Source organism: Mirounga angustirostris, unplaced genomic scaffold (genome assembly GCF_029215605.1).
Source record: "Mirounga angustirostris isolate CCGP_5_RB_7025 unplaced genomic scaffold, mMirAng1.0.hap1 SCAF_14, whole genome shotgun sequence".
Taxonomy (NCBI): domain Eukaryota; kingdom Metazoa; phylum Chordata; class Mammalia; order Carnivora; family Phocidae; genus Mirounga; species Mirounga angustirostris.
Genome location: NW_026991722.1, coordinates 69,484,427 through 69,507,065, shown reverse-complemented (window position 1 = coordinate 69,507,065; position 22,639 = coordinate 69,484,427). Strand labels below are relative to the sequence as shown.

Below are 22,639 nucleotides of genomic sequence, written 5' to 3'. Positions count from 1 at the left end.
GGAGCAGGTGGCTTACGGCTGCTGGAATCCCAGGCTTGGAGCAAATGGGGAGCACCTCAGTTGGGGGAAGGGTAAGCTGGAGGAAGGGATACCCATGATCTAAGGAGAATTCAATTATATGCATTAAGGAGGGGGTGAGGGGAGAGGACGAGGAGGGAAGGAGGAGAAGAGAGGGAGGGAGGGAGAGACACAGAGCAAGAAGAGAAATAGGGTCAGGGAGACACAGAGACGGAGAGACACACAGAGAAAGAGAGGAAATGGAGAAGAGCATCGCGGAGCGGAGAGACAGAAAATGACAGAGGAGAGAACCCGCCCCCCCACCACGCGCCCTGCTTCTACGCGGCCCTCCTTACCAGGGATCCCGCCACCCTTCCCCACCTTGGCGGGAGCTCGAGCTGGGGCAAGAATCCACTCATCTCTCCCCCCACCTGCCTTCTTAGCGGCTTCCCATCCATCCGGGGATTTGGGAGACATTCAGAGTCATTCTGATTTCAAGCAACAAGGTTAAAGCTCTCAGGACAGACTGGGGTCTCCCTCTCTCCCTCAAGCTCGGGCACCTCCATCCCTCCATCAGTCCAAGCCCACATGGGGGGTGTGAACAGGCTTCCTGCCCGGCCCCCCTGCGGCACAGCGGGCCCTGGCTTCCCCCGCCCGTGCACTCCACCTTGGTCCACATCCATCACTGCAGCTGTGGCCGTCCACGGGGCCATCACAAAATGGCTCCCCCATCTTCCCAGAGGTGCAGGGTGATGAGTGTCCCTTGGTGTTGAATTCACCGTGAGAACCGTGAATCCTCGAAGACCCGCCTCTTCAAGGAAAGGACACGAGTGACGTTCGCCTGGTGGGGCCACTGCAGAGTGTCACCTGGAGCGGACGCACCTGCCACGGGGGAATGCTGGAAAGGCCCCTGTGCCCAGGCTCTTAGACAGCTGGTGGGGCAGAGGAGTGCACCTCTGAACACAGTGAACTTGCCCGAAAAAGCCTGGTTCCTTGAACCTGATCGACATTCTGTGCCCTGTATCCCTAGTTTACCAATAAAGGAACGCTCCGAATCCCCCAGAGGGCTTGCGCCTTTGTTCTTGGCATCTGGTTACAAAGATATCCGTGGCCTATTTGCCCACGTGTGCCCCTTCAGTCCCCGTCAGCAACGCCTGGTCAGTCACCAGGCCGCGCCGGTCTTTGGGTGATGGCACCCCATGATGACGCCCCCGCCACATGCTGCCCACGCTCAGGACGTGGCCCCTGGTCGCGCCCCAGCTCAAATGACTCACTGCCTCCCGTCGGTCCACTTGCACTCCACCCGAGTCTCAGGGTTCTTCCAGAGTCTGCAGTAGTGAGTTCTGGACCCACGTGGATTTCACCACACCCAAAGGGCTTTGATTCAAGAGAGAAAGAGAGTGATGGACAGAACGCGGGGCTGTTCTTTCCTGGGACCCATCAGAAGCTCAGTGATTCAGAACTCGTTTTTCTTCCAAGTTTTACAAACCTTGCCATGCACAATCCACCTCTTAACACTGGCCAAGACCCTGCGTTCCGGAACGTGTGCCTCGATCCCGACGTGGGGCCACCCCAGCCGAGCCGGAGCCGGCGCCGTCTGCTGGGGCTCTGCTGATAGGGGCCATCTTATCTTGTCCTGTCACTTCACTCCTTTCCCGGGGGCGCCCTTGCCACACGTCCCCAAGTTAAAGGCTGAGAGGTGAGTGAGAACCCGTGTCCGCGAGTGTCTGGCTTACACATCCTCACGTAACCTTTCCATGTAGCCGTGTGGCTGTCTGCTTTCCCCCGGGTCCAGATCCTGGCAGACCCAGCTCATGTCCTCACCGCTGGTCGATATGGAGTTCACGGTGGGGCATCCTTCATCCGAGGGGATGGTGGTGAAGGTGGTAAATTTCACTCTTTTCCTTTTTGAGGTAGGGGATGTCGGGGGCTCGATTCTCTGATCCTTCCCGTCCACAACGGTGGGGCCCGAACATTTGAACAGCTGTCCATTGATGCTCTTCTGGGAGTTTGTGCTGAGCAGATACTTACTCTCTTCGAAATCCATGCTCCTGTCAATGGCAGTGATCTGCTCGTCCTGGCAGGATGCAAAGTTCATGTGGTTCTCCAACAGCTCGGAGCGGTGGCTCAACCCGACCCAGTCGTGCGAGTGACTCAGACCTTCTTGCTCCTCCAGGGGAACCTGCTTGTGCCTGTATTTCAGCGCAAAGGCCACACAGTTTATTAGGAAGACCAAAATGGCCAGGCAGAAGACCCCCAACAGCGCGTACATCCCGATCTCCAAGTCACTCAGCCCTTTGGATGCCTGCGTGAGGCCATTCTCGTCCGTTTCCACGTTGCTTCTGGGCAGGTCCCCCCGGGGTGGGAAGCTGGTGAGGTCGATGGGGATGGTCTGCAGGTGGCTGTCATCATCTAGAAGGCTTCCTTGGCTCTTCTTTCTCTGGAAGGTTGACCTCTCTGTCGTGGACCCTCTTCCTTCCATGAGGCCCACGGAAGAACTGCTATAGTACTGACTCCCCTGGGTCCCCCATTCCTGCAAGGGTTTTTTGGGTCTTCTGTCACTGACGTTATTTTCTAGGTGAACTCCTGCCCCAGTGTGTCTGCTGTCACTGGTGTTGGGGTTCGCATCATTTTGGCCAAACTTAACTTTGATGTTGGCTGTCCCCACAGCCAGCACACTCTTCCGCTTGGATTTCTGGCACGATTCGCTGATGACCATTTCGACCTTTACCAGAGCACCCTGCCCTTCGGTTTCAGCAGCGATGATAGGCCACTTGAATTTGGGGTCTTGGTGGATGGAGACCACCTTTTCGTCCAGGGAGGTGGTCATCAAGGAGAAGTCTTTCCCATCGTAGATATCCAAGGGGGTGATGGAGCCATCGCTGAACTGGACCCAGCAACTGATGGCCGCTTCCTGTTGAGTAAAATAAGTCAATAAGCATGGGCCCCAGAGCTCACGGAACACCAAGTCTTTGTACAGTAGACATTCGGTGGCAAAAATAATACAACAAGAACAAAAGAACGCCTTTTAAGCAGTGCAGAAACAAGAGGCCAGACGCACGAGGGTCATGGAAGAAAACCAATGCTTATGGAGGTGGGAAAGCAAAAACACAAGCAAGGCCTTGATATGAGAATGAAGGGAAGCCCATGTTAAACGCCCCATAAGAAGATCTGCTTTTCTCCCCGAGGTGTAGAAAGAAAGATGGGGTTTTTAGGGGTGCATAAATTGCATGTCAAAGGGTATTCCTGGTTAGTGGGATCATGTACGAATGTCACACATTTCAAGGGAAAATATTTATGACATTATTTTTAAGCTGTTTTAATCCCGAGTCTCCCCTCACTACTCACATAAGGGATGAAAACCCCCCCTTATCTGGACAGGGACACCCAGAGTTATCGCCGGCTTTGGTGGTGTTGGTCCTGCTGCGTCTGGGACTATGGGAGTAGGTTTGTATGAGTTTCCAGACACAATGTTGACTTGGAGACAGGGAGTTCAAACAGCCAGGGAGAGAGGCACTCTACGTGGACTGTGTCTGCCACCCTCTATCCCCTCAACCAGTCGGGGGAGCTGGGGAGACCAAGGAATGGCCAGGGCCAAGGTCTGCACACATCTCAATCTCTTGCCTTTTTACTTTGTTGCTTTAGATCAACCCTCCTTGGGACTAGTTGGGCCAGGCAGACCGTAATAGAGGAGATAACTCTCTGACTGAATGCGAGCCTTTAATTTCGGGGAAGAGGTCATTGTGCTTGACCATGAAATGGCCCTCCCTTCCCCACATCTCGGAGAACCTGCTCCACCCCAAGCCCAGAAGGATGAATGGCCTGGAGAGGCACATGACTCCACACACCCGGCCACGGCGCCACAGCGGATTGGACCGGGGACAAGGGGGCAGGAGGTGGCCTTCAGAGCCGTTCATCTCCGCAGCCTGAGCCAGTGAGTATCTCTCTCTCTCTCTCTTAAATTTGAAATAAGACAGATGGGATTGAAGCCTGAGCTGCGGGAAGATGAGTGGGGACTCACATAAAACTAGGGTGTGGAGCCCACCTCCGAGCCACCACAATGGATCAGAGATAAGCAAATATCTGGGCCCAGCATTTATTACAGGGAAAGAAAAAGAAATACAGCAGAAGGAACGGCGCAGGGGAGGGAGTGTGGTGTGGGCGTGGGGAGACTGCCGATATCCTGCCTCTTCCGAGTTCCTACAGCTGGGGTCTGGGGGAGCCCCGGTCCTGGTAATAGATCCCTCATGCTTTAAGCTTGCCTGAGTGGATTTCTCTTTCTGGCAACCGAAGAGCCCCTGAGCATGAGCGAAGCCAGTTTTACCCCGGTGCTGTCTGGTGCTGGAGACTTCCTTCAGGTCTGCCACGAGACACGGCTATTGTTAGGCAGCTACTAATTGCAGAACGCTGCCAAGACACAGCGCAAGAGCCCCTGGACGTGACATCAACTGACCAGGTTCTTCCAATCTGCCAGGAAATCGGAGCAGGAAACTCAAATGCCATCGGATTTCTTGAGACTGAAATGTCAGAGCCAAGTGCACGCAGGGACTAAGGGCCATCCAAACCAAGTATGGAGCCGACCACAGGGGAGCATGCTCAGCTCTGCATGTCACAACTGGATTAGCTCTCTGGCCCTGTCGAACTGTGTCTTATTGCTTCCTTAAGTCCTGACTAGAGGTCCCCTGATTTTATCACCCCATGAAGACAGAAAGCAGACCCGGCTTATTTCTCCTTTGTTATCCGTGCCTTGCATCCTGGCTTATCCCGCCCTGAGGAAAAGGAGGTTTGTCTTTCGCAAGAATTCCTATCTGTTACTGGAATCATCCATGTTCAAGTGTTTTATAATCCAAGCCCCTGCACACAAAGACCATAGCAAAGGGGCAGAGGGATTAGCCAACATAGGATGAGGAGCTCGAGGGACAGGTGCAGGCTGGGAAAATGGGAGGGTCCTGTGTGTCCTGGGACAAGTCTGGCTCGGCTCAGAGCACGGTCACAGTCTCAGTGGTGCCAGGGGTGGGGCTGCCCAGGGGACACCTGCCAGGAAGGGTTCCCACCCAGAAGGGGAGCCGCCAGGAAACCCCCCACCTGGGCTGGAGGCCCTCGAGCAGCCCTGCAGGAGGACGGTCCCGCTTCACGAGGCACAGAGAGAATCAACAGCCAGAGACCGCTGTCTCGTTGCTCAGCAAGGTTCACCGAAGCCGCCATGTTCCCTCTTAAAAAATAAAACGTACTCTCCTCTGATGAGGGAGGAGCACATAGAACATTTGCGAATGTCCTTTTTCCAGCGCCCATCGGAAACCATCCCATCAACACACACACACACACAGCACAGGGTCAGCACCTGCTGGTGTCTAGTTCAGGGAAAGGAGATGCTGACTGACATCGCCATGGGGTCCTCACTTCTGCCCTGAGCTCAACTGCCAAGCCTGGCGGGAGCGACGCCTCCAATCTCCCATCACCCCAGACCTGCTACCCCATTTTCCCTGCAGGGACTCCGCAGCAGGCTGGGGGCACCTCCCCAGAGGCCCCTCCGCCCCACCCGCGGCCATGGGGGCAGCGGAAGAGTGTGAGACAGCCCAGGTATGACCCACCTGGTGCATGACCTCACTTGATGTGTGTCCCACCTGATGTGTGACCCTGGTGCGTGACCTCACCCGATGTGTGACCTCACCTGGTGTGTGTCCCACCTGGTGCATGACCCACCTGGTGCGTGACCCTAGCCCCGCCTCCATACCTGTCTGGGCCTTTGCAGAAGCTCCTGAGCCGCTGCGGTGGCAAAGATAGCTCTGTTGCTCCCTGGGCTGAGCTGCAGGGAGAGTGACAGCCCTGTCACCAGCTGGACCCCGAGGTCTGTGATGGTCACCTTCTCATCCAGCACGGTGATGGTCTTTTCTGCCAAGATGGCATCTGACAGAGGCGACAGGATCTGAAAGGCAGAACCAACATGGAAGGAAAAGCTTGCTGTGGCCCCAGAATTTCCTCCCATGGCATAAATGATGCTCGTAGAGACAGACGACCGAGCCAGAGTGAACAGAAACGGGTCTTTCCCACGGATGTCTTCTTCCAAAAGGCGTATCTCGCATGATGGGGGGGATCTGACGCCCCCCCACTACACAGAGAGACCCCGGGACCCACCAGGCGCCCCCGCAGTCCTCCCGAGGAGGAACCGGCTTTGCCATTCACTGGGTGCCAGCTTCACGGGGCTTGCGCTGCACAATCATTTTCTAGTACACGTGCATGTGCATCAAATAATCGGTTTAAGAAACTTCACAGCAGCAAGGAAAAACTGATTCTGATGTGCTAGTTACGCATTTATGTGCTTCTTTCTTACACACGTGTGTGACTGAGAGGAGACTGTTGGCCCACGTGTCACCTGAGTCATCCCGTGTGTCATGACAGCTCACACTCCATACCTCGGGCAACACGGAGCGTTTGGGAGATCAGCTCGCATCCCCAGTAAACAGAGCTGTGAGTCTCCACCACCAGAGCTGACACCCCAGAGTCTCATTTCTCCTGCGGACACCGCGGTCCCGGGGAAATGAAGCTTATGCCCCATTTAGACCCTGCAGAGGAGGTCCTGCTTTTGTGGAACCCCTTGTCCCGCTCACCCCTCACTCAAGTTTGAAGAGTTAACTTTGGTCCCCGTGAACCCTCAGCCTCAACCCTGGATGACACGGCTTCCAGCTTCCCTTAACCCACATTCCTGACACGCTTCTTTCTGCGAGGTGGTGCTGATATTTATGAAGACATATGTTGAGATGGCAGTTTTCCCAGGACCCCTGAAATTTGTGTACCGAGCTCCATAATTCTATCCAAATACCACCTTCGGTCTCTAAGTCTGGTTTGGACAATTTGAACGGCCATGAGTGTGAGTTACGAGTCCCCCAGAGGAAGTGGACAAGCGAATTTATAGCTCAGGAGGACTCAGTGGGAATAAAGAAAAGGGTGTCAGGACTCTCTGCCCCACCAGGACAGTGTCTGTGTTGAATGCATGGGAAGCCGGCCCCCGTCCCCGGCCCGGAGCCCCGACTTGTGTTGCTGTCCCGGTCCTTGCACCACCACATGGGGCAGTGGTGAAGGCCACCGCTCCTGGTTCCAGTCCCCAGGTGTCAGCTTAGCCTGTGGACAGGTGGTAGGAACTTAGCTCTTTGGTTTAGGTCTTTCAACTAAAAGTCAATCACGGAGGTTTCGAGCTCCTGTCTAGGGGGCAGATAGGTTCTGTTTGACGTAAATGAGACTTTAAAATGGAATTAATGGCCACCCCTAAAAAAAAATCATAGGATTTCATACAAAAAGATCTCTCACTTTTCTGGAAAGGCTGCAACATCTGGCCGTGCTAGATCTGCATTTCCTTTGGCAGCCCCGCCCTCGCCGCACTCCTCACCGGCCCCTATCGTGTTCCCAGCACTCGGGGCCCAAGTGAGCGGCTGTCTTTCAGCTCACGCCCAGGCAGCTTTGCTCACTGTCACCTTGTCCAGTCTTTGAGATCATTGGAGCAAGTGACCCCTGGGTCACTTCAAACCCGTCTATTTGCCTCCTTGAGTAAAATGATCTCTTTTAAATACCAGCCAATTTTCCAGAGCAGATACGCTTTAAATCTTGCATAATCAATACTTTCACTGACGAGGTTCCTCACGCACAGCTGTGTCAGAAACCCCACTGACAGGCTAGTAGCCCGACTGGGGGCAGCTGCTGAACCATCATATTGTTCTCAGACGGGAGGTAGACCACTAAACCCAGGGGACCTCCCAGGACAGCATTTTGGGGGAGTGTTCGTTCCAAAACCCCATGTTGCATCCTGGTCCTGCCCCATCCGTTCCTGGCTGCAGGTGCCCCCGAGACCGTGAGGGGCATAATAACTTCGTTCCTCTCCTCGGCTCGTTTCTGAGACGCCCTAGTTTTCACTGGGCCTGGGGTGGGGCTTGAGGCAGCGTGGCATCACGGCAGGATGGAATGCTGTGACACGGGCTGATGGTCAGTGGGGCGGAGGGCTCAGCGAGAAGGGCTGGCCATGCCCATGGCCACGGCTCCCGTGAGGCCAGCTCACGCCCACAGCCTTCTCCCCACGATGGTAACACCCAGCATGGTGTAGGGACAGTATACTGGGGTTTCAAACATGACCCACCCAGAGGAGCCACCCCGTGTTTGTCAAAGGCAAGCAGTAAGTGAGGAACTTCAAGACTCTTGTCACCTCCTTACACCAGTTATATTATTCAGGTGACAATTTGGTTCACTCTAGAAATAGACGTCCTAAGTAATGACAAACAATTCTCATCTGGGCAGAGAAGAGGCAGGGATACGGAGGGTACTTGCGCTGGGGGTTGCTCACCTGAAGGGTGGTCATCCCAAGCTCCTGGCCGATCAGGACTTGTCCCTGCTGTAGCTTGGCGATGCGGGGCTCCTCCACCTGCATGAAGTCATTCACCAGCTCCGTGATGTCCACCTGCCAGTCTGAGCCCAGCAAGTGGGCCAGGTGTCCGCCCCGGTCCGCCGCCTCGGCCACAAACTGCGTCAAGACCCGCACCATGGCGTGCTGGTACTGGAGCGTGCAGCCGCGACCCGCCCTCCTGTCGTCGTCCTCCTCTTCCTCGCTGTCCCGAGCCGGCCTGTCAAACGGTCAGGTCAGGTTAGCGGGTACTGACTTGGGCCAACGGCAGGGGCTGCAAAGGGGAGCGGGCAGTGAGCCCAGCCTGGTGGGGCTCAGACGGAACACAGGTGATACCCCGAATGCCTGACCATCAGAAGGGGCTGGTGTGGTCAGCAGAGATCCGAGGTGTCCCCGGTGAGCCCCACCTCCTGGAACGCACTGTGCAGAATCCCCTCCCTTTGAGTGCGAGCTGCTCCTAGTAACCTCCTTACAGTGGAAGATTATAGCCAAAGTTAGGGGATGTCACTTCCAGCATTCGGCTTTAAAACAGACTGTGCCATCTGTCTTGCTTGGTAGTCTTTCCTTGGTTCTTCTCTTGCTTGCTCTGAGGAAGGAAGCTGCACGTTGTGGGCAGCCCTGTGGGGCTAGCCACATGCCAGAGCAAGGGCCAGCGAGGAGCCGGGAGCCGCCGTTCCACAGCCCGGGAGGAACCGCGGCTGCCGACCACCACGTGGGCTGGGAGGCAGGGCCCTCCGCACCCTGAGCTCCGGCCAATACCCCGACTGCCGTCTGTGAGAGACCCTGCTAAGCCAAGCCTGCATTCCTGATCCGGAGACACTGTGAGATCATACGCCTCTGCTTCAAGCCCTGAGGTCTGGGGACTCGTCATCAAACTGTGCAGCATGGGTAACTAACCTGATAGGGCTGTGGGTGACCGCAATAGCCCCATAAACCGGCACACAAGGGGTGCGTATCGCCCTCAAGGTAACGTGACAGTAAGCACAGAAAGGACCGGGATGGTTTGGCTCGGGGACAGATGTTGGCTGCCCTGCTCAGGTCTGATGGCTCCGCCCAGCCACCTCTTCCTGGCGCAGCGTGGTCTCCATCTGAGCATCAGCCCGGGTCTGTGGCTGGATCTGAGCTGGACAGCGTGACACTGAGATGTGCCACGATCACACTCAGCCAGTCCCCCGCACGTCCTCCCGGCGGCTGCCCGCCTCGCAGCATCAACAACCTCTCCTAACCCCACCCCGCCAGCTCAGCAGCACGGACCCCGCGGCCAGGGAGAGGGTCACTGCTGAAACAGTCTTCCAGCCTGCATTCTCGAAGCTGTCCCCTCCCCCAGGGCACAGGGACTAACGGGTGGAGATCGAAGGGCAGAAACAGAAAGGGCATCCCTCAGAGGACACCACCTGTCCTCCCTGCTGAGCACAGACACCTGGAGTGCTCCCTTCTCTAATTCCGCGTATGCTCACTCTCACCTTTCTGCAGGTGGCTGGCGTGCCGGTCCCTGGTCACGGGTTTCTCTGAGACGACAGAGTCTCTGAACAAAGAGCCTGATCTCTTGCTACTCTCCTGGAACCTGGTGAGCCGTGTGGATAAAGGATACCTGTCCCTCTAACAGACGCCTCAGGGTAAAGGACCAGGCACAGGGGGTCAGGCTTCTGACTTCATCTCCCCGAGACTCAGCAGTCTCAGAGCTTCTGGGCTGGGAGCACCGAGAGGCTGCCCAGGTCAGCCAGAGTCTGCTCCCAGGTCTCTCTGGGGGGCTTCTGTCGTTTGTGCCTTCCCAGAATCAACTGGCCCCTTCTGGTATCAACTATCGGTTCAGGCGGGGTTGACCTCTTCCAGGTGCTCTGATTCCAGGCAGGGGTTTGTGCTGAAGGCTCACCGGACAGACCGTGTGCTCTATGTCCTCGCTACAGTACTGCGCTGGGGACGGGCACACAGCCTGAGTGAGGCTAGCCTAACTCCAAGACCTCTGCTGGAACCACTGGGAAGGAGAGGATGCACTTCTTGCGAGTCTGGAACTGCAGAAGAAAAGCCTGGTGGAGGACGAGGCCAACACACGGCAAACCAGCCCGCCAGGTGGGGACAGAGTCCATCCTGAGGGTGCCGTTTGAATCCCTGGATCCAGTCATGCCTGAAATCAGCTACCCTGCAAGTGTCTGTTTTTAGTGGAAGCATATTTGACTCGGGTCTCTGAGAGGGAGTCATGACTAGCACACCCACCTTTTATTGGAGACAATGGGCACCCGCCAGCCCTTGATCTGGTTGAGCTCGGTGTCCGAGATCTCGATCTGCAGCGGGAGCCGGGGCACCCACACGGTCATCTCCAAGGAGCTGCTCAGGTGCTGGTAGGTGAAGTTCACCACCACATCCACCTTGCCTTTCATTTCCTTCCCATTGACGAAGACGTAGTCACATCTGTCAGACACCTGGGAAGGGGGGGAGGCAGTGAGATCTTACTGTACCCCAGCACCGCGGAAACAGCAGAGAAGGTGGAGGCGGTGAGGCGAAGTGCCCTCGCTCTTTGAGGCATGAGCCCTGCAGTGGACGCTGCTCTCTGCTTTCGGCTGCAGCAGATGCTGTGGGGATCTGACCACTTCTCCCAGGACCCCTTCTTCCAGTCTGCATGCAGACCGCCCCCCCGCCCAGGCACCACTGACCTCCCCTGCTGCACCTCTGACAGATGGCCCTTAGGTGTCGGGAGCCATGCCCTCAGCCATGGGTGCTGTGTGCTGCCCACCCGCCCCATGGCCTGCTGACCTCTGGTTTTCCTGGAGGAGGGACACTGTGTGCACAGCCACCACCCTGAGGGCCTCCTGCAGGCAGACCAGCTAGTTTCACGAAAACTACCCTGCTCAGTTCCCCTCATCTGTGCGTCCTGTGTTCTTTTGCTCCCATGTGGATTTCTGCAGAGAACATCCCACCTCAGTTGTGGGGGCGGATGTGACCCATACTCTTCATGGTTCCTTACTGAGTCCCATGGGATTTCTCCCCACTTGCCCAGCAGGGGCGCTACCCCCTGCTGGTGTCTCTTCCTTCCCTGCTTCCTGTCTTGCCCCCTCTCCCTCACTCTGCCTCCTGGAGCCCCTCCCCTGTTAAGTCCGTGTCCCAGGCTCTGCGCCCCAGATAGGGAGACGCGGGCACATGTGAGCTCATGCCGTCCACCGGGCAGCCTGAGACCAGGCTCTCCCCCAGGAAGGGGCAGAGCCACGGTCGGGCGCTGGGGGTGCAGCTCTGCAGTCCACGTTCTCAGCTCCTGCCCCGTACAAGACTGCTCTTCTCTGCTGGCGTCTGAGAGAAGAACTAAGACCTCTTGTCTGTTTTCCAGCAATCCGGGGGCCTTCCTTCTCTCCTGAACCAGACCTGGGTATGTGTGCTAGGCTGATTCATGGCCCCAAAGATGTCAGGCCCCAAATCTCTGGAACCTGTCAGTGTGACCTTTTTTGGCAAAAGGGACTTTGCACATGGGGTTCAGTTAAGGATGTTGAGTTGAGCAGATTATCAGGGGTTGTCTGGGTGGGCCCCCAGGGTCATCTGAATGCCCCCACAAGAGGGAAGTGGAAGGAGATTGGTGGCTGCAGCAGAGGAAGGCCACCCAAGTGGGATGCCACGCTGTGGGCTCTGGCAATGCAGAACAGGACGAAGGCACCTCCAGAAGCTCGATAAAGCAAGGACATGCCTCCCCCTGGAGCCTCGGGAGGGAGCGCAGTCTGCGCACCTCTGGTCCTCGGGCTGCCCAAACTGCTTCCCGACACCTGCCTTCCAGAACGTGCTGTGTGGAGCCCAGGCATGTGCTGATGTGCTGCGACGGGCCTCGGACACGGACACAAGCCCGAAGTGAGCGTGGAGGGAGCACCTGCGTTGACTGAGCGCTTATCACGTGCCCGGACCAGCAGCTGAGCGCGGCTCATGTGGTCTCCGCACACAAAAGCACACAGAAGGCAGGGGGTTTGTCCCAGACGGTCAGCCTGAGGCCCCAAGACGTTCGGTAAAGCTTCCCGGGGACACACAGCTGGAAACGCAAGGCCCAGACCCCCGGCCAGGCCACCCCGGCTGTCTCCTCCTGCAGGTGCAGCATCCCTGCCTGAATGGTCTCGCGGGCTGGATCCGTAAAGGACGCACACCTCCCTCCAGCACTTGGAGGGGCATGAAGAAAGCAAAGCAGGAATTATCACGTTGTTCCCACATCATAAAAAGCATTTCCAGCGAAGGCCCCTTTCATCTCCGCCGTTAGGCAGCCGGGATACAAAACACACAAAGAGGCGCCGAGAGGTTCGGCGTCCGGGGATGATCAGGAATGACTCTGGAAAGAAACGTGGACCCAGGCCCACTGATGAGTCAGAGGAGGTTGTCATCCTAAATATCTGCCAATAGCAAAAGTACTTAAGTCTGATGGAAAGGCCGAATGGAACAGCTCGGGCGGCTTTGTCGCCATTGTGGCCCGGCCACAGCGCTCCTTGCTGGGCCACAACGCTCCTTGCGGTGGGCCTGCAATCTCAGGCTTTTTCTCTTTCAAGGCTTCCAGCAAATCAGGCTGATTGTCACAGATGAGCTGACTGGGGGAGGGAGGGGGAGGGGAGGAGGGGCTTGGTGGCAGTTTTCAGGGCCATGGGCTGTTTCAGGGATGTAACTTTCTGGCCTCTGGGTGGAGGAGGTGTTCTAGCGGAAGAAGGTGGGAGAGCGTCTTAGGCGTGCCTGCCACCCCGGGCCCCCCGTGGAACACAGAGCAGAGCAGGCACTGGGTTAGATTATGAATACAGAGCTAAGTCTTCATGTTGTGTTACATTTTGCTTTGCTTTGAAGCTCAGTGTTTATTCCTCAAAGCAAAAAGAAAAAGGGGGAGGGAAGGCAGGACTTCACAGCTAAGCAGTGTGCTCTGAGGAGCAGGTAGAGCCTGGCACCTGGGGCGGGAACTGCAACATTGGGGCTGAGGGCGGGGCGCGGAGGTGGAGGTATGCACGTGTGTGCACGCATGTCCGTGTGCGTGTGTGGGTGCACGCGTGTGCACATTCACGTGTGCAGTGTATGTGTGCACGTGTGTGCATGCGTGAGTGCGCGGGTGCATGGCTGTGCACATGTGCGTGCATGCGTGTGCATGTGTGGGTCTACGTATGCATGTGTTTGTGTGCATGGGTGGGTCTACGTATGCATGTGTTTGTGTGCATGCGTGTGCGTGTGCGAGCATGAAGTGTTCACGACAAGTAATAAAAGCACAAACTGTATCTGACTGCAGGGTCTGTGAATCTCCACCCCTACACTTCTCTGGGTTTCCGCGCAAGGCCCGAGTCTGCACGTGGCAGGGAGCACGACGGCTTGCCAGCAGCATCTGGCCCTAGCTCGGGTGCACAGTGGGACTGTCCTAGCTCATGTGTTGTTGGACAGGGAGGGGACCATCTTGACAACAAGTTGTGAGCTGGAGCCACGTGTCACCTCCTCGTGGGAACACTTCATTTCTCAAGAGGGACCTTCCAGGGCTCCCCATCCCTCTCCGTGGTGCTGACAGTGCTGGGAGCCCAGCAGCCTGCGCCCCTGAGCTCAGAGCGCCCCCCCCCCCCCCAAGCCGCAGAGACAGGTGGCAGGCGGCCCGGGTGGCAAGCTCAGCTGTCTCGTGTGAAGTCGCTGATAACCCCGGGTTACGTTCCTTCACGTCAGCCAAGCTATCCCCACCCGGTCACATGCACAGACACGTCCTGATGCCTGCATTAGTAGAGAAAGAATGCACCAAATCCACAGATTTCGTGGGCTGCAGCAGAATGAATGAGACACGTGAAGGCAGATGAAATAATGAGGGCGGTGTTGGGAAGATCCTAATTCCTGAAACACAAAATGAGCCAGGAATGTAACTGGGGTCTGCCCCGGGGGCCAGAGGTCTTGGTTATAAGCAAGCATCTTTCCATAATGCCCAACTTAGGGGACCCCCTTCCCCAGCACTGCCTCAAGCTAATGGCTTTCTAATGATGGAAACGGTGTGCAAAGGAAGCGAATGAAAATCAGGGAGGAATGACCTGCGGGCTTGCGAGCATCACCTTGGAGGAAGCTTTGGGGAGGTTGCAGGGGATCCGAGGAGAGAAGGAGATGCCACACAGGAAGGACTCTGGCGGTGAATGAAAGGGGGTGTCCTGAGCCTCTGTGCTGGGGAGTTGGGGGGCATGACACCTGCCTGGGCATCCCAATGCTCATAATCGCATGGTTTTGGGACCCAGCACCACTGGGCCCTGCTTGTTGCCATTTTCACAGGGGGAGGAGACTTCAGCCTGGGGGTGTCAGAGATCTTTCTCTGCCTATGACTCAGCTCGGGCTGCAAGTCGGGGGGCTGATGCCCTGCTGGCTCTCCCCGTCCCATCCCTTGTTGCTTCCGAGTGCAGTCCAGCCTGTCCGCAGGAAGCAGAAAGGCGGGGGGGGGGGGGTGTGGTGTGAGAGAGGGAGGGAAATTCACATGGCAGATGACATTCAGTTAAAGATTTTGAGATGAGATTGTCCTGGATTTGGAGGCAGGTTGCAAATGTAATTGGCGTCTTGTAAGGGAGATGCAGAGGGAGACCTGGCAGGCAGAAGAGGAGGAGGCCATGTGGAGGTGAGGCCGATGTGCAGGGACGTGGCCACACAGGCAGGAGGGCCGGTTGTCAGCAGCCCCTCCAAGGGGCAGGAACAGCTCCTCCCTGGGGCCCCTGAGGGGAATCACTCAGGCTTCTGGCCTCCAGAACCGTTAAGGAAAGCATTCCTGTTGCTTTAGGGCAGCAAGCTCATGGTCATTTGTCACAGTGGCCACCGGAGACTAGCCCGCCACCCGGGCGCAGCTCTCCCTGCTATGTCCTCCAATTATAGGCCTGAGCTCTGGCGCGTTCCTCACTGAGCCTCCCGCATGAGGCACCGGCCCACGCTCGGTCCAGGCAACCTCACTGCAAGGCTGGGCCCACCCCGAGTTGGGGAGACACCCGCCGGGTCCCCCAGAGCCCACCTGGGTCGACCCACATCCTGTGGTCCCCACAACAGCCAGATAGGCGGGATTCGTCCCATCCCCGGGCCCCCATCTTCCCCTCCCTCTCCCTGACTGTCGCCAGATGAATGGACACACCGATCAGTCCGGGTGAGTGGACAAGACCTGCCCGTTCCTTCTGAACCACGCTGCATGGTGCTGAAGGTGTGAGGGAACCCTGTGGGGGGACTCGCCCCTCTTTCAGACTCCGCTTCCAGCCAGCCACACTGTGCCACCGAGAGGATACGTCAACAACACCGACTCCACTGTGCACAACCCATCACTTGTGTGAATTTAATGCCGCTCCTCTCTTCTGTTTGCATGCGGTAAGAATTCAAATCTTATTTAAATATCATCAACGTTCATGGTAAAATTTATGTTCTTCTGATGTTTTCTCTTTCCTTTTTTCTCCCCGAGAGCTAGACGTAAGGATGCTAAAATTCTACCCCTCCACCCAGATTTGGCAAAAGTAAACAGCCTACAGGGATATTTGCATCCAATTCTCAAGCTAGGTATTACGTGTTTGAGATTAGTCTCTATCCTGCACAAAAATCGTATCGTTAATAATAGTGGTAGCAACGGACACAGTGTCTAATGTTTACTGAGTGTTTGTTATACACAAGGTACCTATGCTGAGCATCTAATACCTAATTCCACGCAATCCTCCACATACGTCTGTTGGGTAGGTACTACTGTCCCATGTTCCAGAGGAGAAACTGAGGCACAGTGTCCCATAGCCACGAGGGATGTGTTCCACTGGGCTAACGGATCAGAACACAACTTTACCTAGCTTGCCAGGCGAGGCTAATTTATCAGGAGGCAACCGACCTCATTGGCGTCTGTTAACGCGAAGGAGACAGGCTTCCGCCAAGGGACAAGCAAGTGTCCAGTGAGCACATGGAGGACGAAGAGCCGTGGCGGTCAGCGCGCAGAGGGAGTGAGCTGACTGTGCATTGGATGGCCCTGAGAGGGGCTCACCTGCGTGCCCCCACGTCCCTCTGTGGAAGCCGTGGCTCCCAGGACCTCAGGATGGGGCTGAATTTGCAGACAGGGCCTCCAGAGAGGTGCTGATGTGAAGATGTGGCCTTTCGTCAGGAGCAGGACACGCAGAGGCCCAGGGGTGCTCCCACGCAGAGGGAAGACCATGTGTGGGCACAGGGAGGAGGCGGCTGTCCCCAAGGACAGCGGCCTCAGGAGAAAGCCAGCCCCTGACCTTGCACTTCCAGCCCCAGAATCGTAGGAAAATCAACGTCTGCCGTGTAAGCTCCCCCCCGACCCCACGGCCCGAGCAGATCCCTAGAGCCTGTTTCCCACCACAGGAGGAGATGGTCTGCGTGCAGGGGCTGTGCAGAGCCCAGTGGGGCTTCACACGGCGGCGGTGAGAGTGGGCGCCCAGGACGGGCTCCCTCCCAGGGCTTCCACGCAGGGACTTGTGATCCCCGACAGGCACCCAGCACGGCGGGGTTGTCACGAGCCTTGGCCTCGGGGAGCCCATCCCGACTAAGTGGCATGGTAGGGAAGACCGGTCTCAGATCCACAGCATCCTCGGTGCCTGGAACAGTGCCTGGTGTCCAGTGGGCATGCCACAAGAGCCACTGAATGAACAGAGGTGAGAACCACTTTGCACCAAGTCCTGACGTTGCCTCCAGTACGGCCCCAAATTTCCTAAGCCCGCCGTTCCAACCTGTCAGCCATCGTACCCGCATCGTTCGACAGATATTCTGCGACGCTCCCTTTACAATCCCGAAATGGGATTCACAGATAATGGAACCCACCTACAAGACATTTTATTACAATTAATATCCCTAACCGGATATAAAGGAAACGTGCATTTATAACAGAATGATGCATATCTCAAAGGGCAGCTTCTTGGGCACGACTCACCAGGACACGCAGTGAAGCCCCCCTCCCCACCCACAAAAGGCAGAGGCTCCCAGGGCGCGGGCGCAGAGGGGCGGCCGCTGCGGCTCAGCGCGGTGCCCGGTGAGACTTCCCCAGGTGGGGGACAGCTCCTGGTAAAGTCACCAACAAACAAAGTATTCCTTCCATTTACCCTGCGTTGGCAATCCTGAAAAATCCAGTGTTCTGTGTATTAAGCTATGGTCCTCATAAGGGCACCTGTTCCCTAGAGGGACATTTAAGTGTTGTGAGGGATGCGGGACACTTTTTTACAGCGTGGGACTGTCGGGGACACCACACTAGGACACTCAGCACCTCTGACTTTTGCCCACGGAGCGCACAAGAACATCGCAGCGCTCCCACACTTTGGCCGACCCCCCCCCCCCCCAGCAGGCATGTCCCTGTGGCCATCCATGGCTCTCGACTGGACATTTTATCCTTAGACTGGCCCCTGCTGGGTCCTCGGGGGGCACTCGGTGGGCACGATGCATCAGCCTCTGCTGCCCAGGTCCCAGCCCCCAGGGGAGGACAGAGGCCGACGTGCGTGTGGGAGGAGAACCATCTGTTTGCTGTTTGCTCGCGGGCAGACGAGCCAACAAGGGTGAAGTGTCTTCACACAGACTCGGGGGCAGCTGGCCGGGCCTTCTGCTTTGCGGCAGGGAAAGGAGGAAGCAGCAGCTTCTGGGAGCTGCAGAGACACCCCACATTGCTCTTCCATGCGGCGAGCGTGAGCCTCCCTATTAATGGCTCTCCTCTCCTCATCAGTCCCCTTCCCGACCTGCTGTCCCTGCGCGTGTGATCAGCATACACCAGCCACAGTCAAGAGGCGTGCCCGCCCTCCTCTGAGCTGGTACCTCCGGCAGCCACGGGACGTGGCCGGGGCCGGCGTCTGTGCAGGGTGTCCTGCTGTGGGAGGACTCCCAGGGCTTGAGCCAGACCCCTGCTGCAGCTGTTCCTCAGAGAGAAGGAGGGGGGGAGGCATCCGAGCGCAGGGCGCGCTTCCACCAGAGTCCCGCAGTGCACAACCTGTCCAACCACACACCGCGATTCTGGAAGACAGCCCTTGACTTTGTCACATGGAAAACAACACTAAATCATCACATCACCAGCCCTGTTGCCAAATGCATCATGGGCTCGTCTTACTCAGTTCCTTTCCTGGCGATGAGCCTTCCCTCCCAGGCCGAGTGTGCTGGGCGTCCCCTCCGCCATCATTCCGGCAGCTGCAAAGCACGGGCTGTTCTGGGACTTCTAGCTCAGGCTTTCCCAGTCAGGATTCACTGGCAGTGGGACTGCCCACGCTTACGCTTGACCATCTGCCCGTCTGCCCCGCCTCCCTCCTTCCACCGAGGTCCCCTCTGCAAGTCACCGAACAGCAGGGCTCCCTTAAATGCCTGTGCCGTTTTCCCCACTTGCAGGAAGGAAATCCCAGGAACATTCCACAAATGGCAGCCGGACAGACAGGTGCAGAGCAGGAGCTCCGACCCTGGCTCCACATTTTACTGACCTGATGCTGTGATCTGCTTGCCTCACCTGTATGCTCCCCACCTGTATGCTCTCCACCTGTATCCTCCCCACCTGTATGTTCCCCCACCTGTATGCTCCCCACTTGTATGCTCCCCCACTTATATGCTCCCCACTAGTATGCTCCCTCATCTGTATGTTCCCCACCTGCATGCTCCTCCACCTGTATGCTCCCCATCTGAATGCTCCCCCACCTGTATGCTCTCCACCTGTATGCTCCCCCACCTGTATGTTCCCCCACCTGTATGCTCCCCACATGTATGCTCCCCACCTGTATGTTCCCCCACCTGTATGCTCCCCACTTGTATGCTCCCCCACTTATATGCTCCCCACTAGTATGCTCCCTCACCTGTATGTTCCCCACCTGCATGCTCCCCCACCTGTATGCTCCCCATCTGAATGCTCCCCCATCTGAATGCTCCCCCACCTGTATGCTCTCCACCTGTATGTTCCCCCACCTGTATGCTCCCCCACCTGTATGCTCCCCCACCTGTATGCTCCCCCACCTGTATGCTCCCCACCTGTATGTTCCCCCACCTGTATGCTCCCCCACCTGTATGCTCCCCCACCTGTATGCTCCCCCATCTGTATGCTCCCCACATGTATGCTCCCCACCTGTATGTTCCCCCACCTGTATGCTCCCTGTATGCTCCCCACTAGTATGCTCCCTCACCTGTATGCTCCCTCATCTGTATCCTCCCCACCTGTATGCTCCCCCACCTGTATGTTCCCCACCTGTATGCTCCCCCACTTGTATGCTCCCCACCTGTATGCTCCCCCACTTGTATGCTCCCCACCTGTATGCTCCCTATATGCTCCCCACTAGTATGCTCCCTCACCTGTAGTTCCCCACCTGAATGCTCCCCACCTGTAGGCTCCCTGTATGCTCCCCACCTTTATGCTCCCTCACCTGTATGCTCCCTGTATGCTCCCCACTTGTATGTTCCCCACCTGTAGGCTCCCTGTATGCTCCCCACCTTTATGCTCCCTCACCTGTATGCTCCCTACCTGTATGCTCCCTGTATGCTCCCCACTAGTATGCTCCCCCACCTGTATGTTCCCCACCTGTATGCTCCCCACCTGTATGCTCCCCCACTTATATGCTCCCTCACCTGTATGCTCCCTACCTGTATGCTCCCCACCTACAAAATGTGAGTGATAGTCTAGCGCTCCCCTCAGGGAGATGTAGGACTAAATGGTGGTCCCTTGAGGCATGGGGAGCAGGTCCCAGCATGTAGTAGAATAATACACTTAGTTGACATTATGGAAACTCCTTTGCCCATCACCCACAAAATCCACAAGCACCTGCCGGCGCTTCTGTGTTTCCCCATGGGCGAGGCAGCTATCTCTTAAGTCCTGAGTCTAGCCCAAGTCCACACCGCTGCAGGATGGACCCATGCCCCGCGTTGTCTCCCCAGCAAACGCCATCAGCTCTCAGAGGGCCATGCTCCTGCCCCAAGGAAAGCCCCTAGTCCTGGCAGGCGGGCCTGAGCCAAGCTGCTTGTCTCATTTCCCAACCTGGGCTTGGCAGCAGTATTGGGCTTGGGGAGATGGCTCAGATCTGAAACCTCTGGACGGCCTGCTGGGGGGCAGCAGCTGTGGGCCCACAGGAAGAGGGGACGTCACGGCCCCACCCAGGCCGGCAGGGGCCACATGAACTCTTCTGCCCCTCTGCATCCAGGGAGTCCTGTCTGGACATCACCTCTGCTCGCTCGCTCAAATGCAGCATTTCCCAAACTTTGGCAACCCTCCATCTAGCCGCAGAACAACCATCAGAGTCAGACCTCACCTACGGTTTTAATATTTTGATTAAAATTTTTTGACCTCCTCTTTTAACGTTTTGTTATGACATATTTTATTTTTTTTTTTTTTTTTATTTTTTTTTTTTTTTTTTTTTAATTTTTTTATTCTTATGTTAATCCCCTTACATTACAACATTAGTTTTAGATGAAGTGTTCCATGATTCATTGTTTGTGCATAACACCCAGTGCTCCATGCAGAATGTGCCCTCCTAAATACCCACCACCAGGCTAACCCATCCTCCCACCCCCCTCCCCTCTAGAACCCTGTTTGTTTTTCAGAGTCCATCGTCTCTCATGGTTCGTCTACCCCTCCGATTTCCCCCGCTTCATTCTTCCCCTCCCGCTACCTTCTTCTTCTTCTTCTTTTTTTTTTTTTCTTAACATATATTGCATTATTTGTTTCAGAGGTACAGATCTGAGATTCAACAGTCTTGCACAATTCACAGCGCTTACCAGAGCACATACACTCCCCAGTGTCTATCACCCAGTCCCCCCATCCCTCCCACCCCACCCCCCACTCCAACAACACTCAGTTTGTTTCCTGCGATTAAGAATTCCTCATATCAGTGAGATCATATGATACATGTCTTTCTCTGTTTGACTTATTTCACTCAACATAATACCCTCCAGTTCCATCCACGTCGTTGCAAATGGCAAGATCTCATTCCTTTTGATGGCTGCATAATATTCCATTGAATATATATACCACATCTTCTTTATCCATTCATCTGTCGATGGACATCTTGGCTCTTTCCACAGTTTGGCTATTGTGGACATTGCTGCTATAAACATCGGGGTGCACGTAGCCCTTCGGATCCCTACTTTTGTATCTTTGGGGTAAATACCCAGTAGTGCAATTGCTGGATCATATGGTAGCTCTATTTTCAACTTTTTGAGGAACCTCCATACAGTTTTCCAGAGTGGCTGCACCAGCTTGCATTCCCACCAACAGTGGAGGAGGGTTCCCCTTTCTCCGCATCCCCGCCAACATCTGTCGTTTCCTGACTTGTTAATTTTAGCCATTCTGACTGGTGTGAGGTGATATCTCATTGAGGTTTTGATTTGGATTTCCCTGATGCCGAGCGATATTGAGCACTTTTTCATGTGTCTGTTGGCCATTTGGATGTCTTCTTTGGAAAAATGTCTGTTCATGTCTTCTGCCCATTTCTTAATTGGATTCTTTGTTCTTTGGGTGTTGAGTTTGATGAGTTCTTTATAGATTTTGGATACTAGCCCTTTATCTGATATGTCATTTGCAAATATCTTCTCCCATTCTGTCGGTTGTCTTTTGGTTTTGTTAACTGTTTCCTTTGCTTTGCAAAAGCTTCTTATCTTGATGAAGTCCCAATAGTTCATTTTTGCCCTTGCTTCCCTTGCCTTTGGCGATGTTTCTAGGAAGAAGTTGCTTCGGCTGAGGTCAAAGAGGTTGTTGCCTGTGTTCTCCTTTAGGATTTTGATGGACTCCTGTCTCACATTGAGGTCTTTCAACCATTTGGAGTCTATTTTTGTGTGTGGTGTAAGGAAGTGGTCCAGTTTCATTCTTCTGCATGTGTCTATCCAATTTTCCCAACACCATTTGTTGAAGAGACTGTCTTTGTTCCATTGGACATTCTTTCCTGCTTTGTCGAAGATTAGTTGACCATAGAGTTGAGGGTCCATTTCTGGGCTCTCTATTCTGTTCCATTGATCGATGTGTCTGTTTTTGTGCCAGTACCATGCTGTCTTGATGATGACAGCTTTGTAATAGAGCTTGAAGTCCGGAATTGTGATGCCACCGGCTTTGCTTTTCTTTTTCAATATTCCTCTGGCTATGCGGGGTCTTTTCTGGTTCCATACAAATTTTAGGATTATTTGTTCCATTTCTTTGAAAAAAGTGGGTGGTATTTTGATGGGGATTGCATTGAATGTGTAGATTGCTCTAGGTAGCATTGACATCTTCACAATATTTGTTCTTCCAATCCATGAGCATGGAACGTTTTTCCATTTCTTTGTGTCTTCCTCAATTTCTTTCATGAGTATTTTATAGTTTTCTGAGTACAGATCCTTTGTCTCTTTGGTTAGATTTAT

The 22,639-nt window shown here is 55.4% G+C and overlaps 1 protein-coding gene across 1 annotated transcript in view; it reads right to left on the bottom strand.

The window, feature by feature from the left end:
* Positions 1 to 1,729: 1,729 nt before the first annotated feature.
* Positions 1,730 to 22,639, bottom strand: part of TMEM132D (transmembrane protein 132D) — a 547,655-nt gene continuing 526,745 nt past the window's right edge. Inside the window, exons 6-9 of the mRNA XM_045886451.2 lie at positions 10,598 to 10,803; positions 8,327 to 8,603; positions 5,732 to 5,923; positions 1,730 to 2,911 (exon numbers count right to left, since the gene is read on the bottom strand). Coding sequence (XP_045742407.2) covers positions 1,730 to 2,911; positions 5,732 to 5,923; positions 8,327 to 8,603; positions 10,598 to 10,803 — 1,857 coding nt within the window. The remainder of the gene's footprint in view (positions 2,912 to 5,731; positions 5,924 to 8,326; positions 8,604 to 10,597; positions 10,804 to 22,639) is intronic.